Source organism: Hyperoodon ampullatus, assembly GCF_949752795.1.
Source record: "Hyperoodon ampullatus genome assembly, chromosome: 13".
Lineage (NCBI taxonomy): Eukaryota > Metazoa > Chordata > Mammalia > Artiodactyla > Ziphiidae > Hyperoodon > Hyperoodon ampullatus.
Genome location: NC_136926.1, coordinates 36,280,773 through 36,299,328, shown reverse-complemented (window position 1 = coordinate 36,299,328; position 18,556 = coordinate 36,280,773). Strand labels below are relative to the sequence as shown.

The window sequence follows — 18,556 nt, the reverse complement described above, 5'->3', positions numbered from 1 at the left end:
ATAATAATAAAAACAATGCCAACTAGCATTTATCGTGGACTTGCCGGGTCCTCAATAATATGCATTATCCCACTTGATTCTCCAAGAAATCAATGAGAAAGGTAATATATAGCAGAGAAAATGCATGGAAAGATGGGTTAACATAATACAGAGAGAAACTGGATTTGAACACAAAGTGTGACTGCACGTTTCTTCACATTATTAACCACAGTTACAGTTAGTAGGTGACACGAAAAAGAACTGTAGAGGGTCAAATTCTATGCTGATGATACAGGCCTACACTGGCCAACTCTGAGAATAAGTCAGATCGAGTTTAGGAACAAAATAATTATTGAGGGGAAAGGTCTATATTTGTGTTAAAAGCACACATTCAGTTCCTCTTCTGTATGAGAGACGTGGAAATATCATCAAGTCGAATAACAGAAAAGCTATCAGTATATCCTTCCTTTAAGAAATGGAGAAATTTCAAAAATACTTACTTATCTACGGGGGACCAATCTCCATCAGATAAGGGGTAGTGGTCTCCAGAATGGAAAAGCAGAGGCTCCTTATATTCTTCTTCCTTTAAGGAAGCATTTGAAGATCCTCTGTGAAGTGGGGCGGGGGGAGAGACAGACAAAACAATGATATCTATGTCAGCTTTAAAATATCCCCCAATGCTAACTGACACACTGTTCTAAATTATACAAATGAAGAAAGTCAAATGATGAATGACTAACTCTCTTAAAAGGAAAATATGAAGAAGAGGGTTCACTGTTGCTACACGCCGGACACCACTGCAATCACCATTTAAACATGGGGTAAACAGGAGGAACAGAAAAGAAGATGGGATTAAAAACTCCTTTTTACATCTGTTAGGGGTATTTGATTCAGAGCCTACAAGAAGAAAACTAAGGCTTTACATATATTGTGTCCAATTCTTACAAATCTGAAGTAGTAAAGTCTTATTTTAGGTATTAGGTAATCAAGGATCTATGGGAGTTTAGTAATTTGCCCAAAGTAAAAAAGCTCCTAAGTAGTTGGATTAAAAACAAGCAAGCCCTTGTTCTTTTCCACTACACTCCTGCATATTACAGAAAATGTAAGCAAGCAAACAACTGAAGACAAAAGCTATGGCTCAAAAATTCAAAAATACCCTAAAAACTCTTAAAAACCCAGAACTTATTTTCTTCTTGGTTGGGCCCAAGCATTACTTGAGAACTTTCTCTTAGAATCTACGTGATGTAGGGATGCGAGGAAGATGACACGGAAGTATGATAAATGCTTTTAAAATTCATTCACAGACCTTGGAACTGTAGGAGACTTAACTAATGCTAGTAAGGTTTTAATTAATTTACCCTTTGTTTTTCTTGAATTTTCAAAATTAACATAACTTGCCATATAACCTTGAAAACACCCCTCAGAAGCACTGTGGGTCCCAGTTTTTCATCTTTAAGTTGGAAATTTTTCTCTTGTCCTGTCTATTTGATAAGAGTCGATGTGAGATTTATGTGGTGTGTCATGGTGAAAGCCCTGAAAAGTATACAGAAAAGTAGAAAAAAAAACTCTGAAAAGTGTAAAACACTATATAAAACAAATTTAAGAGCTTCTTACAGAAAATTCAATGTTCTGCCAGGACAGATATTAGATGTGAAATGATGAGACGATCTATCACTTAATCTGCTAGACTAAAAATAGGGATAGAAACCATTTTATTAATTTGTATTATCTCTTTTCTCTCTTTACTCCTTAATTTAACATGCTCTGATTTAACACTAACTCTGACACGTAACTATTTTTCCAAGTAGCTGCATTTCCTAATTTAAGGTTTACCTAACCCTAATCTTCTTTCTCTCAGAAGGATTAAGCTCTGGCATGCCACCTCATTCAAGGGAAAAGATACACATATACTTGAAAAAGGCTGAAATCTAGGTAAAAATACTCCATATCTTAAAAGAGGAAATTCAAATGGTATAGAAGCAAAAAGGGAAAATTCGATGCTTCGAACAGTCCTTATTTGCCAAATCTGAAAGCACAGTACAGCTTGGCCCACTACTATTCATACATTTGAAAGTGGTTTGAAAAGAGCAATGTAAATGCCATAGAAAATTTTTTATTAAACATATTTTGTTTTTGGAACGTATTTCACCACAGTATAAAAGGTAAGCCAACCAGAATACAGCAAAGCAAACTGGATTTAATAAAATATTGGAAAAGAGAGAGAGAGAGAGACCAGGCACCATTTAAGAATTTACAAGCCCAGGAAGGCAGGACATGGTCTTCTCTGGGCGGATCCGGACAAAAATAGACCCCATTAGCTTAGACCCATCAGAGTGATAGAAAAGGTTGCTGATGTTGAGGTTCCTTTCAGTCCTGTGATTCACTGAAAACCTGCCAAGCACGTTCAAAACGGCACACGTGGCTGAGGACAGGCAGCCAGCGAGGCCAAGCACGACAGGGTCACTTGAGGTATGTGACACGAGGATGTAATAAGGGAGAGTATAGATTAGAACGTGGAGAAATAGTATGAACACTGACTCTATTTACGTTGAAATACAGGACAAACAGCTACATTAATGGTGAACAGCAGAGGATCCGCGGCCGAGCAGATGGTCTAAGGCTGGGTCAGGGTGGTTGGCGGAGGGTCAGCTGAAGTTCATGGGAAGTGTGTCTAGAGCACTTCAGCCTTCACAGACGCCCCAGCACCGCGACTCCAAGCTCAGCTTCATTTTGTAAAACGATTATTTTTCTCATTCAAAAGCCAGAAATTACATGATGTACACAACTACCAAAATTCACTGAACTGCACACTTAGATCCATGAATATTATTGTATGTAAGTTATACCTCAGTTTTTAAAGAACACTGGTTTTTGTTTAAAGAACAAAAACCAAGACAAAGTCAAAATCAGTAGCCTGAATTATTTACGTGGTTTAAATCAGGACTAGATAAGTTTTAGTCTACATAGCTGGCAGCAAGTACGTAAGAGATAAAGCGGCTGCTAACTGCCGTGACCAAAGTTCACCGTTAACACCGCGCTGTTCACCGTTAACACCGCGCTGACCCTCACCCTCCGTGCCAGATCAATCAATCTCACTGTGACTAATGATCCAAGTTTGCTTTAGGATACAGGACACTTCCCACAAAAGATACCTCACGACAAGGCAGAGGAGAGCTGGGCAACATGTCTCCTGGATTAGAACGATGGGGAGGGGAACAGGTGGTCCCAGGCCCCTGCCACTCAGCCCCCAGATCTAACTCTGTAAGTGTGTCTGCTCTGGTGGATTAGAAGTAGAGATTAGAAGCAGACAGCATAGTTGTAACCCTCCATTGCGGTTACTGCATTTCCAGCGGCTGAGTGTTTTATATATTTGCACTCAGGACTGTGATATAGCATCATCCCACATGGAAAGTCTCCTCCTTCCCAAAGGCTACAAGTGCCTAGGTGCACTGTTTAATACATATACACTTGTACATCCATCCATCCATCCTCTGGAATGACGGACAAGGCTTCCACGCTATACTCAAGCCAAAAGCCCACATTCAGGAGCGGAGACTCATCAGGCACAGCTCCCACAAAGCCCTGTGCGGGTTAGACCTCTCCAGCTCCCACAAAGCGGTTTCCTCTGGCTGTACAACACCAACCTGCTTCCAAGAGTAATTTCATCTTTCTGCTGCCTCCTTCAATGAGGCTAAATTAACCTTAATTCTATTATCAATGAAATTTTTGAAAAGTAAGGAGTTTAAATAGAATGCTATTTATCAAAATAGAAATAAAACCAAGTTTAGGTAACCTCTCTGAAAACAAAATTTCTTTCCTACCTGGTAGGGGCTGAGGAGGGGAAGGTATTTAAAAGCTACAAGTTCCCCAAATCCCCATAATCTGTGGATCTCGTAACTGCAAACGCAGTTGATTTCCTAGTCTTTTTCTCTCAGATTCTTTAATGTGCTATTTAACATGCTGTTAATACTTTTGACCCTGAATATCTTCCTCCAAATTTCTGATTTTAGAATCTGGATGCTGAGCGGGAAGGGGCCTGGCAAGCCATGCAGTTCAGTCCTCGGATTTCACAGACTAAGAAACGAAGGCCAGAGTGACCACAATCAGACGTGTAATGGCCCCATCCTCTCCCTTATCAGCTCAGCGTGAATTTCAGGCCGACACCTGCACGACCATTACATTTTGTCTTGCGTTTGTCACTGCCGACCAGACCAGCACTCCTACAGATTGGGTTGATACAGCCTTTCGTACAATCTGGAAGAGGAAGGCATGCACTAATACTCCTGCAGTGCATTCAGTTACAAAATTCCTTTAGAACAATGACTTGTGCATTTAGCACGTGACTGCACGTTTTAGAAATGTTTCACCTTCCTAAATTGAAGCTGCGGGTTGTTTAGGAGTTCTAAACGTTGCTCTATTATAACAAAGGACATGTGTCAACAACCCTTTATAGAGGCAAAACGTTACTTCAGCGTCTTTTCTGGTAGATCCTGGAAGAATTTTAGTTAGCAAAAATATTTCCAGGAATTAAGGTGCTTAAGGGAGTATTATAGTGCTATCCCAAATAAAATTTCCAGGTGCGTGTATTTCAAGTTTTTCTCAAAAGAACATATTTCCTGCCTACCTACACATTATAAATAAGCCAAAACTTTTAAAGGAACTGCTTACATTCTCCTTGTAGTTCCACCGTTTTGTTCTGTTTTCTTTTGGGGGGGGGGGTAGTGCCGCACAGCATGTGGGGTGTCAGTTCCCCAACCAGGGACCCAACCCTGCCCCCTGCAGTGGACGCGTGGAGTCCTAACCACTGGACCGCCAGGGGAGTCCCTACACTCTTCTTAATAGCACTGAAATCAAGGAATGGAAGATCTGAAAGGGTCTCTTAGTTCGTACTCCTAGGGAAGCAAAGAAGAAAGAAACCTTAAAAAATTGAAAGCAGGAAGAAAAGGATGGGAAGAGTGTCTTTTTCAGAAATTGTGGGACTTCCCTGGTGGCGCAGTGGTTAAGAATCTGCCAGCCAATGCAGGGGACACGGGTTCGAGCCCTGGTCCGTGAGGATCCCACATGCCGTGGAGCAACTAAGCCCATGCGCCACGGATGCTGAACCTGTGCTCTAGAGCCCGCGAGCCACAACTACTGAAGCCCGGGCGTCTACAGCCTGTGCTCTGCAACGAGAAGCCACCACAATGAGAAGCTTGCGCACCACAACGAAGAGTAGCCCCTGCTCGCCGCAACTGGAGAAAGCCCGAGCGCGGCAACAAAGACCCAATGAGGCCATAAACGAATGAATGAATGAATAAGAAAAAAACATATATAAGAAAAAGAAACTGTGGAACTTTTTTTCATTAGTTTAAAATTCTTTTGGGAATCAGTGATATAAAAGTAGAGTTCAGAACTTTTAAAATGAAGCTCTTCCCACCTAGTGTTTTGATACTGAAAAAAAAAAAAGGCACACAAATTTGTTACTGCAGACTTTAAAGTTTTGTATGTACAAATGGTTTACACTGCTCTGCAGAGTCTGAAGTACTGTCCCACTATGGCCTTCTGTTGTCTGGTTCTAACAAGAATTCTGCCTTCGATCAGAACGGAAACCCAGGTCTCGTACGTTCATTGCGGGGGGAGTGAATCACCATGTGACAGCTGATGAGTAGGAAACAATTTCACGTATGAAAGATTATTATTAAATATAGGAATCTGTTCTGGATTTACAATCCAGATTTAAAAATTTTAGAAAACAAGTTAACAGTTTTGCCATAAAGGGATTATTCTACTACCTTATTCACTAACAGCATAATTATAACAATAATGTATTAGTAAGCTCTTTTCTTGACTTGACTATTTAAAATCAAAGCTTGGTAAATAAAACACTAGACGTCAAGGTAGAGTTTATGCTTGGTATACATTTGGTTACCTCCCCTCTTCTCCATGATGAAGAGAACCTGAACAGCAGTAACTTTCCCAGCAAGGGGGGCACGATCTCTCCTTCCAGCAGCCAAGGTGAGAGCATACAGTGACAGCGTCGACCTCATAAGGCCACCCTCCCTACACCCTAATTCAATCAGGGTGTGGACATTCAGGATCACTTGTCCAGCAGTCACCAAGGGAAAGAACCACCCTGCTGCCACACCCATGGTCCGTCCAGCGCCGGGGCCGCCACCCAGCGGAACGGGGGAAGAGAGTCTTATGAAAGTCGAGTACTGAATGAAAAAGTACATAGTTTACCCCAAACTGTTACCTTTTAAACCCCAGATAGCACTGACTTGAAAACTGGCATCTATTTTGAGTTCTTCTACTGAGCTGGTAAATAAGCAGTGATCAAGATTTCTCACTTCAGAACAAAAACAAAACCCTCCTTCCTCCTCAACTTACTAGCATGTTGATGATAAACTCAAAACCACCACCTTGAACTCAGGAACAGACAGACACAGAGCACCAACCGCAGGGTAGGGAAACACCCCCGGTGTCCCATCTGCCCGCCAGGCACTAGGTTCAGATCTTCTATGTGACGTATGATTTCCTTGGCTTTTGGAAACTTACTGGGTAAAATGAGACACACTGCCAGTCGGCTTCAAGCGATATTTTAGTGCCACAGCAAGGTGTCTGATAGCACATTTTGTAGAGTTGCAAAAAGGAAAAAAGAAAATGCCTCTCCCACTTATTCCGCGATAAACTGCCAACAGGGGAAAAACAAGTCCAAACCTCAGACTGTAGACCCAGGGGAGAAGCACCAGCACCTGCTGCAGCCGAGCTCTGTCCACGGCACATGTGCAAGGAGACCCCCCACCCCCGCCCTAACCTACCTTGCCGACTGGGCCGCCTTGTCGTCATCCGAGCTCAGCTCCACACCCACGGCGTCTTCTGCAGCAGGGGAAGCGGCCTGCTCCTCCTTCTTACTGTCCTGTTTGCATTTCTTCCTCCTTCGTTTTTTCTTTTTCACAGAACTGGGGGTGAAAACTGTCTCTGTTTCCAGAACGTGGGAGACGTCCGAACTCTGAGATGGTCTTTCACTTCCACCTGGTTTCACCAAAGGGGGGTCAATATCTGTAAAGAACTGATCTTCAGTAGGGATTGGTGAGGTGGCGAGGTAAGCAGGAAACTCTTCCTTAAAGAGAAAACGGAGAAAGAAAAGTTGTCGGTGACAAACGGTACAGTGCATCAAAACCACCACCATTTTTGGTGGATCTAAATTTCAGTGGTAGAAAGAATACCTACCTAGTTCCCGAAGGTAAGAATGTCACACTGAGCTCAGGCACTGCCCACCCTACCTAGATAGGTCTCCACCCCCCTGCAGGGCTTAGCGTCAGCTCATGTGGGTCCATGTCGCTGAACACAGTGGGAGGAATCGACGTGCTGAGTCAGCACGGAGCACGTGGAAGCTCAGCCAATGCACTTGCTGCAGGGGTGGATGAGCTCGATGTCCATCGGTGCGAGCACGGTTCAAGGAACGGTGTTGTGGTACATCCACACTAGGGACTACCGTGCAGCTAGTAAAAGGACAAAGTTCCACCTAGAGCTTCTGACTTGGCAGGGATGCTGATGACATACAGTTAAATGATGACAGTGAGAGAAACAAAAGGTCAGTAACTGGAAGTCAGGTGGGTTTGGGTAATGCTTATCCCCCTTTAAACTGTGAGCCCCTGGAGAGAGGGACTTTTCTTCATACTCTGTAGCAGAGAGCAGTAATTCCAGGGTTGTTGAATGAATTAAATTTTTTAATTTTTAAAGAAAAGCACCTTATACTAAAGAAAATCTGGTCAATTTGGTCATACATGGAATAGGAAAAAAAAGGCTGGAAAGCTGACACTCTCCAGGTTGACCTTGCTAAGCATAGTTTTAAACGGAATCATGAGAACTGATGTGAAAAGCAGGCAACAGACTCAGGAACCTAGTCCTCTCACCGACTGCATGTGCTGATTTATTCGGAGCCTAATCAGTGTGACAGGTTACATCAAAAATGTTTTATTCTTATGATAACTCGCTTACTGTTTCATTCTGCCTTTTGCCTCTGTCTCTGATGAGGAAAATTTTTCTCTAGGCCAAGTAAATGCAAATAATGTAATATAAAAACAAATAATTAAGAAACTAGGAAGAATATTGGTCTGGTAGGTTCCCCTTCATAAACACTGTTTCTTTGCTGTTTACAGAACAGTTCTGACACAGCTGGCTTCCAGGCTAAAGTAAAAACTGGTAAACAATCTCATTCTGCTATTGTTTATCTTTTCTTTGTGAATTTATGACATTAAACTGGCAGTTCATCTTCAAAACCAAAAAAGTAGCTCCGTGCCCTTAACAACTTGAAGCTTATTGATTTTGCTATCTGAGATTTTATTCTTTATGATGAAAGATTACCGATGCCTTCTAAGAAGTTGTTTTTGTTTTTGTTTTTTATTTTTAAAAAATTTGTTTTATTTATTTAGTTTTGGCTGCGTTGGGTCTTTGTTGCTGCACGTGGGGTTTCTCTAGTTGCGGTGCGCAGGCTCCTCAATGCGGCGGCTTCTCTTGTTGAGGAGCACGGGCTCTAGGCATGCGGGCTTCAGTAGTTGCGGCACGCAGGCTCAGTAGTTGTGGCTTGCAGGCTCTAGAGCGCAGGCTTGGTAGTTGCGGCGCACGGGCTTAGTTGCTCCGCGGCATGTGGGACCTTCCCGGACCAGGGATCGAACCCGTGTCCCCTGCACTGGCAGGCGGATTCTCAACCACTGTGCCCCCAGGGAAGTCCCCTTGTAAGAAGTTTTAAAAAGAGCCACTTTAAATCAATCAAGAACAGCTCAGGAGCATTCACATCAGTGGATACGTGAGGGGAGTGGGGCAAACCGTGCTCTCTTGCTGAAAGAGGCCAAACGTACAATAATCATTCACAAAGGGCAGAGGCCAATTAATTTAAATCTCTTGAGACTGTAATAAACTAATGCACCTGACTCTTCAAGGTTTGGGATGTAATGTCCCCAACGAAAACGTCAAAACATGTTTCCCAAATTTCAAGGTTACACGTGTACACACGCAGACATGGCCTGAAGAGATACGCCGTGATTATTCAGGTGAAACTGAGTGTATTCAGGTCAAGGTGTAAACTGTACAGATACCACCTAATAAAGTCACTGGAAGCTCACAGGAGGGGTAAGTGCCAAGGCCTTCAGCACACCCTGCCGCCTGGGACTCGTGCGGGGAAACTTCCTGCCCCTGCAGCTCCTTGCTGACAGCCGAGTTCTTCAACCTAAAACTAAAGCTTGTCTAACCAGCAACAACGGTCCACACAACTCACCATGAAAACTAAAACGTTCTGTTCTGAGATGTGCACCGTGGACCTGAACACAACGTGTGAAGTGGATGTGACCCACCAGAACTTACATATTCCTCTTCGGTCTCCTCCACAAAGAAAGCCTCCCCATTGTCACCCAATTTCATGTGAAGATCCACTGCATCGCCATTGATTTCTATGTCAATCTAAGAGGAGAAACAAAGTGTGACTTGGCATTAAGAGTCTGTCATTCAAGCTCCACTAAGCCTAGATTCTGGGCTCTCAGGCCAAACTTAGTACTGAGGCTCCCAGGGTGACGGCCCCAGAGAGACCCCCACCTCCTGCCCCACGTCCCACCCTTACACCACCAGACTGAAAGAAAACGTTTCATCACCTACTTTCATGGCAAATTTAAAAAATATATTTAATTTCTCATGTCATAAAATAGGGGAAATGTCATCGTCAACACACAATTGAGCCCGTTTGGAGGTTACAGCACAGCCAGGCCTCACTGTGCGAGGCTCAGATCAGCACAAATCTCAGTTACCACAGTATGTTGACTGCATAACTGCAGGAGAGGCACACGTTTCACCACCAGCTCTTCCATCCACAGGTCACCACAGCCGTCCTGCGGTGTCCGCAGGGGGTTGGCTCCAGGACCCTCCTCAGATACTCAAATCCACTCATGCCCAAGTCCCTTACATATAAAAGGGTGTAGCATTTGCATATAACCTCCACACATCCTCCTGTGTACTTTAAATCATCTCTAGATTACTTATAATACCTAATACAACATAAATGTTATGTAAATACTTGCCAGCGTGCAGCAAATTCAAGTTTTGCTTTGGGAATTTCCTGGAAAAAAATTTTTCCAAATATTTTTGATCCAAGGTTGGGTGAATCCTTGGATGCAGAACCCATGGATACAGAAGCGCGACTGCACGTACGTAACAGATGCCCATCATGATCAGTAACTCATCACATCACTTTTTCAAAGTCTGTCGGTGACTAGTCCCAGCACATCTGTTACTTAGCTCAGGCACAGGCGGCAAAGCATAGGGTTGTGTTGCCTCCTGGTCTACCAGTGATAAAGCCAGTTGACATTTTATAAAATGGATAATTGAAAGAGGCAACTGGCCAAGATCAGAGAGCAGTAAACAAACAAACAGTACTAGTGCTGGAAGTAAAATCAAACTGAACGTCAGCAGTTATAGAAGAAAGAGCCGACCTTGCGAACAGGAGACTCAGGATGAGCTGCCAGAGGAACCTGGAGGTGAGTTTGTACCAGAAAGGAGGAACATGGCTGAGACAAAAGGATGAAGACCCACAGGAAGGGACACAGGCAGAAACCGGCAGGTTGAAGCAACTCCCAGAGATGCTTCATGACATGGGAATTTCAAAGGATGAAAAGCTAGAAGCTGATGTAGACTTAGAAAGGAGTAGGACAATTCACCAAGACAAAGAAAAGATTGCCTGTTCCACAGCGTGTTACATCAGGAAGGTAAGCCCTGTGCAAACTACTCCTGACGAGCTCTTTACAAAGAAATTTAGTTCTCATTGTTTCTAATGTTTTAAATTGCAGTGCACCAAACACTATTTTACTATTTTTCATTTTCTTATACATTTATAACTGATAGTAGGAGTTTTTAAAAGTTTTGACCAAAGCTTACAGAGGTCGTGGAAGAATCCTCATTTCCCTCATCGACTAAGCTTCCTTTTGCAGGGTTTCAGCTTGCCCATTTTTATGGTCTATACTACGATACAAAGTGAGGAATGTTTGTTTTTATATATATATACACACACACACATATATATACACACACACATACATATATCAGGTACTACCATATCACTTAAAAATAATGTAATTGCCTATCTGTAAGCTGTGAATAAATACTCTTAAATATTTTACAAAAATAAATACCAACTTGCAAAACTCTTATGGATAACTTGTAAACTCTGGTCTTAGACTGTTCAGGGTATATAAAGATGAACACACAAAGGCATAATATAGACAGAAGTAGAACAGTCCATAACCTCAGTGTCCTTAGCTCTGCATGGCCCTCATGGTGGGAACAACTGTAGAGTCTGCTGGGTGTGTCCCAAGGAAGACCAACGACCGCTTCTGACCAGAGACTGAGCCCTGGTTCACGTTCAGTCATGGAAGGCAGCTCCATCTTCCCAGGAGCCACGGAACGATGGGATAAGTAACACCATATTAAAAAATATTAGTTGACATATGTTGTCAATGCTTGTTTTAAAAATTCTACGTATGAATAACATAACCACATTGAAGGGAAGAAGAAGAAAACTAAGTAACTTTGAAAAACAGTATGTTGACTACAAAATTCTAAGTCTGAAGACAAAAAGAGCTATAAACAAATATTGTACTGTAGTTAGTAATTTTTTTTTAATCACAGACATGGGTCAGCAATTCTGAAACTACTTCATGTGTATTCTAGTACTGAACAAATATGTAAATATACTGTGGATAATGAGAAGCAAGTTTCTCACCGTCAGAGAAAGAAGCTACAAATATGGAGACAAGGAAGAACCCTGTGGCGATCGGCTGGAGAGGGAGGAATCACTGTGAACTCCCGATTTTCACAGATGGACGTAGATGCAGGTGTGGGCACGTGTATGTGTATACATGCATGGACCTTCTAGCTCTGCTGGCTGAGAGGGCCTACAAGCAATTATACTCCAGGCTAGTGAGCACACCCAGTGACCACGTCTTTGTTTCCAGATTCTATTCTCCAGTAACAGGAACCAAGGCTCCTTGGAGAAATAAAAATAATTCTGGGGCCGAGGCAGGGAAAGTAGAGTCTCCTGGAATATCTTATGGTGCCAGAGAGTAAGGAAGTGCTCAAAAAATGATGGGAGCGTTTCAAAAGGACTCAACTTGAAGGAGCGTCCAACGGCCAAATCTGGGACAACCTTAGCAACTACAGAAATAATGACTATAACCCACAGGGTAAAATTAATATCCATGAGTTCATACTGATCTAATTAAATAACTGAATAATTAAGTAAATAAGAGAAGAAAAGCTCTTCGACAAAGTACAATTACAATCAATAAATGGAGCAGGAAGAATGGAAATAGAAAGTCACCATTTGGGAAACACCACAGCAATAGCCGCCGCAAAGTCCACCGTGTAAGCTAAAATTCATGGTGGAAGCACAACAAACAGGGTATGCGCACAGTCTCAAAGCTTCTTCCCACAGGTAAACTCACAGCCAAGAAACCTCGCAGACACCATTCAGCAAGTGATCAGAGTTAATTAACATCACCAGTAAGGAGACAGCAGCAGGGCGGGGCTCCTCAGCTGAGGCACCAGGAAGGGCACACCCCCGCGCGGTGTTATTCTCACCAAAAGGAGAAAACATCAGACAAATTCACACTGAGGGACAATCTACACTGTAACTGTTCTGCACTCTTCAGAAGTCAAGGTCATATGGAAAGACCTTGACAGAAGTCAAGGTCATATGTTAGAGAACACAGGGTGAGAGCAACACGGGATCCCGAAACAGAAGACAGTAGTGGAAAAACTGGTGAAATCGTAATAAGGTCTTTTGCTAATAGTTTATACTGATGTTAACTTCCTGGTTCTGATAATTGTAACTATGGTTTCGTGAAACGTGAACATTAGGGGAAGAGGCTGGGTGAAGGGTTTATGGAAACTTTTAAAACTGCCTGTGCAACTTGTCTGTACATCTAAAATTAATATAAGCTAAAAAAATGTGAAAATCATAAAAAACAAAGACTGAGGAACTGTCAGAGAGTGGAGGAGACTAAGAAGACAGGACAACGAAACACTCCGTATCTTGATGGTGGTGATGGTTTCATGGGTGCACACATATGTTTAAACTTACCAAATATATCCTTTGAATATGTGCAGTTTATTGTGTGTTAATTACAAAATAAAGCTGTAAAAAAAAAAGGATAACACTATAAAAGGAAATCAGAAAAACAGGCAACTAAGAATTGAATACAAAATAAGTTTTAAATCCTATACTAAAAAATCCCTATGTAATTTCAGAAATATTAATAAAAAGATTATTTTACAAAAAACTCATTTTTCTTCTACTTTTTAAAAGAAAGGGCTGCATGAAGCAGTTTCCATAGGACAAACACTAACCCTAACTCATATCCCAGCCAGCCTTCTTAGTGCTTTCTATTACTGGGAACGTTTACTGCTAAAAAAGTTGCATGTGGCATGAACTTTTAACTCTTCTAAAACAAAGTACTGCAACAAATTCCTGGGCTAAAGAAAAACATGCTTTCAGATAAGTGTTTAAGTTTTTTCTTCATAATAAACTAGTTGAAGTCACATAAGCACCTCGCGTCATCTGTTTCTAAAGCAGCTGTAATAATAGCAGCTTCTTCCACAATCATAGGAAGAATGTTTCTAACTGAAAAAGTTATGTGAGAACAGAAAAAGTAATGAAAAAAAATTTTTTTCTGGACTACAGGCAAGAAGATAGGGAAAAACTAAATTCACTCTGTAATGCCAGATTTCAAGTTTCTCAGGATGACTTAATTCAATTTATTCAACTAGAAGTTAGACATATAAAATAATTTAAATAACCATGTTCGTTGATTTGCTGTTATGTAAAATTTTTAAAGTTAAACAGTACAAATGAAATATTTAAAGTTATTTTATCTTTAATAAAAAATAAGATTCAAATTAATATCGTCCTTCAAAATTTTCACCTTTGCAGGTTACCCATTTATCTAATGTAGCTGGGAAAACGGAATGACGCTTCTTTAGGACGCAAATTCAGTCTGTTTTAAAACTATTTTAGAAAAGTTAACCCTTTGGTTTATAGTTATAGCCCGTATTTTTAGGGATCAAATATGACATTTCTTAATACGACTACTTTAGTCTCTTGATTTGCTCTAAATGGAGTTTGGTTCTCTCCAAAAATTAAACCTAATATCAAATTGTGCCAATATGGAGCATACTTAAAGGAATATGTATGCCATGAGTTCTTTAGGTCACAAAGGAAAAATACTAAAAATATTCTGAGATGGCACCAAGTTGGAATAAATGCTTCCCGAGGTGACTATTGTAAAGAGGACACTCATTCTGATGTTACTACTTCTAGTAAACTGGTTTCTAAAACACTCATTTCCATATTGTCATACTTCCTACGCTGTGCCTTAATTTTGCTCAACATATGTGACAGATGTTGAAACAGAACTGATTTTGAGAAATGCCGGCTGTAGCAGACACTTGTCTTGGCAGGCCATCCTTTGGGTAAGAATGTCTCTGGTCTCCTTTGGGGATCTAGTCTCCTCTATTCCAGACCATCTATTTCCGGTGCAGCTGCAGACAGTGGCAGTGGGGCTGCTGCCCAAGCCAGGCCAGTCAGTATATTCCACCCCCACCTACAGTGACTAGTTCCTGAGACACGCGACCCCAGGCTGACAGGGCGGCTAACACTGGTCCTTCTGTAGGCAGGAGACGCTGTCTCCCCTCTGGGAAGTCAGTGGAAGTCAGCCTGAAGATACTGGCAGCCATCTTGCATGAGACAGACAGACAGACACAAAAGGAAGCAGAGCTGAGAGGTGAGGGGAGACAGTCCTGACAGCACCTTCAGAGGCTCTAAGTAAAGCCCTGACTCATTCAAATACTCGCGTACTTTACTTACACAAGCCAATTTAATTCCTTTTTTGCCTAAGCTAGTGTGAGGTGAATTTTCGTCATCCACAATGGAAACTGTCCTAATACACTGGGTTATTTAACTTTGATAAGTAATTAAATCATCAGTTGTGTTAAATCAACAAAATTAATATTTAAAAATATCAAGTGCAGGTTTACCTTCTGAAATTCAACTCCTGAGCTATGAAATATACAGGGAGTATTGTGTTCTATCAAACAAGAACATAGCAATGGCAGTGGGAAAATTATTATATTGCATCTTTCTAACCAGAGGTTTTAAGGTGGTTATGATTTCAAGTCCACTTCATAGGTGTCCCCATATTTGAAAACTGGGTTCTTAATTTAAAATCAGTGGGGCTTCCCTGGTGGCGCAGTGGTTGAGAGTCTGCCTGCCGACGCAGGGAACACGGGTTCGTGCCCCGGTCCAGGAGGATCCCACATGCCGCGGAGCGGCTGGGCCCGTGAGCCATGGCCGCTGAGCCTGCGCTCCCGGACCCTGTTCTCCACAACGGTAGAGGCCACAACAGTGAGAGGCCCGCATACTAACATCAATGGATAGCTTTCCCTAATCCAGAATGACCTAAAATAACACAAATAGTTCAACCAAATTGCCAGAGTGTCTCAGGGCAGACGTGGTTTTGGTTTTATTGTCACAGGAATGCTATGCTTTGGTTCAAATAGCCAAATTTCCTCCCAAATATATCCTTTGGGTCTCTGGGCTACCAAGGGAAAGAACTTTTCTCTTTTCCTGGGTCTCACTGGACAGACTTCTACTAAAAGTTAAGGGTTTGACAAGATATTGAGCACAATGATTTGCGGAGCCTCATACAGAAACTGTCTACTTTCTTAATTAGAAGCATACAGCATGCAGAAAGAGAGCTCTTATCTGCCCAGTCCCATTTACAGATGCACAAATGCTTATATACATCAGCCTGCGGGTTCCAGTTTGAAGGCCAGAAGACTTATCCAATCTGCTGATCAAAAACCCAGATCAGGGCTTCCCTGGTGGTGCAGTGGTTGAGAGTCCGCCTGCCGATGCAGGGGACACGGGATCGTGCCCTGGTCCGGGAAGATCCCACATGCTGCGGAGCGGCTGGGCCCGTGAGCCGTGGCCGCTGAGCCTGCGTGTCTGGAGCCTGTGCTCCGCAACGGGAGAAGCCACGACAGTGAGAGGCCCGCGTACCGCAAAAAAAAAAAAAAAAAAAAAAAAAAACCCAGATCATAGATGGGAAAGGGGCGAGGGGCTGGGGTGGGGAAGGCTTGTAAGCCATTTTACAAGTAGATCCTGGCACAATTAATGGGGCATTTCAGTGCATAAACAGTTTGTTGCTGATGCTTCCAAAGCAGATACAGTCTAAAGTACTACAGGTTAGTGTTACCAGAAGAAAGAAAAAATTCTGGAGAAGCTAAACTGTGGCTGAACACTGTTTTGCAATGGAAAGTTTCCAAGTCACTCAGTACATCACCACTGCTTTTGGTTTCCAAAGTGACCTGAACAGAGGCCAGACCACACAAGCCCTGCCACCCTGAAACATGGCTCTCCAGTCACTTTCAAAATAACATAAGTTCAATTAAAATAGAGGGAAATTTCTATTTCCCTGGTGGACTTCCCTGGTGGCCCAGTGGTTAAGAATCCGCCTGCCAATGCAGGGGACACAGGTTCGAGCCCTGGTCTGGGAAGATCCCACATGCCGCGGAGCAACTAAGCCCGTGTGCCACAACTACTGAGCCTGCGCTCTAGAGCCCACGAGCCACAACTACTGAGCCTGCGTGCCACAACTACTGAAGCCCGTGCACCTAGAGCCTGTGCTCTGCAACAAGAGAAGCCACCGCAGTGAGAAGCCTGCACACTGCAACAAAGAGTAGCCCCCGCTCGCTGCAACTAGAGAAAGCACGCGCACAGCAACGAAGACCCAACGCAGCCAAAAAAAAAAAAAAAAAAAAAAAAAGGATCAGCTATGTTATTAGCCGAAATCTGAAAACAGATGTTTTCAACTTAGGACAATGGTCCTCTAACACATACTTTTTGTGCTACAAAATGGTGTGGATTCTTTCATTGCGCTGGAAAATCCTGACAAAATCTCCTTATGCTGTTTAAGTAGATACTGTGGGACAGGAGTAGAAAGAAAAATACTACTATGTACCTGTGATGTTTACTGTTAGCTCAGCTTTTTCTAACATGATTGATATCATATCAGATACACTAACAGACTTTCCAAGTGCTCCATAACCTGAGGACAGAGGATGTAAAAAAAAAAAAAAGAAAAAGGAAAACCAACACAAATACCTTCTTTCTGAAAGAATCTTCCCTAAAATAAATAAAAGCCTGTGGATTTTCATTTCAGTCAGATTTGGGGAAAAGTCCTGGTATTTACAATAAACTTTAGATTACAAGTAAGATTTTACAGCTTTGTCAAAATAAATGCACAAATTTGGCATTAATGTATTTCATTTAAACACATGTACTCTTGAGCATGCCTATCTATTCCATTCACAACTGGTCTGAAGGTATTACATTAAATATTTTAAAGTGCTGTAAAAGGTAAAGGAACTTTTTCTAAATACACCTGATTTCCCCATTTATAATTCTAGTTTCTGTTTTGATTTTCTGAGTTGCAACACATAGGATTATTAAGATGATGTTCACCTCTTTTTCCCCCTAGACTTCCTGTAGTAGGGCTTTTTGAATTTAGAAGCAACTTCAAAAACAGTACAAAAGACGGACTTCCCATACCGCTGTCTTCAAAAGCATATAGGTTTTCAAAACAGAAACACACAGAGGTCCCAAGAGCTCATTTACTCTGCCCCCCAGCGTCTCATCCTCCTGGAGGACAGGACGCGCCCACACTCACCACTTTCTCTTTGGACCGCAGGACGCCCAGCTTCCCGAAGCGCACGTGGAAGGGCGAGCACTGGTAGGAGCCGTCCTGCTGCCGCACCACCACGACATCGATGCAGCCGGACAGTGTGGCCTGATTAATGCCCTTGTAGAGCTCCTTCACAGTGACAATCACCTGCCCGGCCAGCTGCCCCACGTAATTCATGGTTTGAGACTATAAAAGACAAGAAAAAAAGTGGATGAGATGTTAACGCTGAGTTTGTGGGTCTAATGACAGCGACAGAGAAAAAACCGCAGGGCCTAAAACTACATGGCTCGTACGTACTCCAGACTATGATTAGCCCTGCAGACGCTGGCCCCCTGCGACCCAGGCTAATGCGGCCGCTACACACTTCCACGCGTGGGCAGGCCCACAACGTCCGTCCGCCTTGCTGCTGACAGGCAGCCCAGCAGGGCATGCAGAAGTCCCCTTTCCAGCATCGTGGATCGAGCCTGCTGCCACTAGGCGTTCCCCTCAAAGTTCAGAACCCACAGAGACCCCAAAGAGCCCCGACTGCCACACGGCCCTCTTGCCCAAGACAACTGGGGACCTGGGGAAAGTATATCCACTCCGACCAAGCAGCTAAGCAGAGAAGTGACTGAAGATCACCCCCAATAGGAACCTGAAATCACGCTGTTCCTGTTGGAAGGTAAGTGAGAGCTGGGTTTTCTACGGAATTAATCGACTATGGTTCAGAGACACGCTAGATTAAACAAACAAACTGGTGAGCTAGGCTGGGTCTAACCAATTTATAACAGTACTTTGAAGGAAAATCCCTTCAGTGCTTCAACACAACTCAC

At 42.7% G+C, this 18,556-nt stretch overlaps 1 protein-coding gene across 1 annotated transcript in view; it reads right to left on the bottom strand.

Annotated features, from left to right (window-relative positions):
* LPIN2 (lipin 2) overlaps positions 1-17,930 on the bottom strand; it is a 34,565-nt gene extending 16,635 nt beyond the window's left edge. Inside the window, exons 1-4 of the mRNA XM_079718165.1 lie at positions 17,730-17,930; positions 9,322-9,417; positions 6,777-7,078; positions 480-587 (exon numbers count right to left, since the gene is read on the bottom strand). Coding sequence (XP_079574291.1) covers positions 480-587; positions 6,777-7,078; positions 9,322-9,417; positions 17,730-17,921 — 698 coding nt within the window. The 5' untranslated portion in view covers positions 17,922-17,930. The remainder of the gene's footprint in view (positions 1-479; positions 588-6,776; positions 7,079-9,321; positions 9,418-17,729) is intronic.
* Positions 17,931-18,556: the final 626 nt, after the last annotated feature.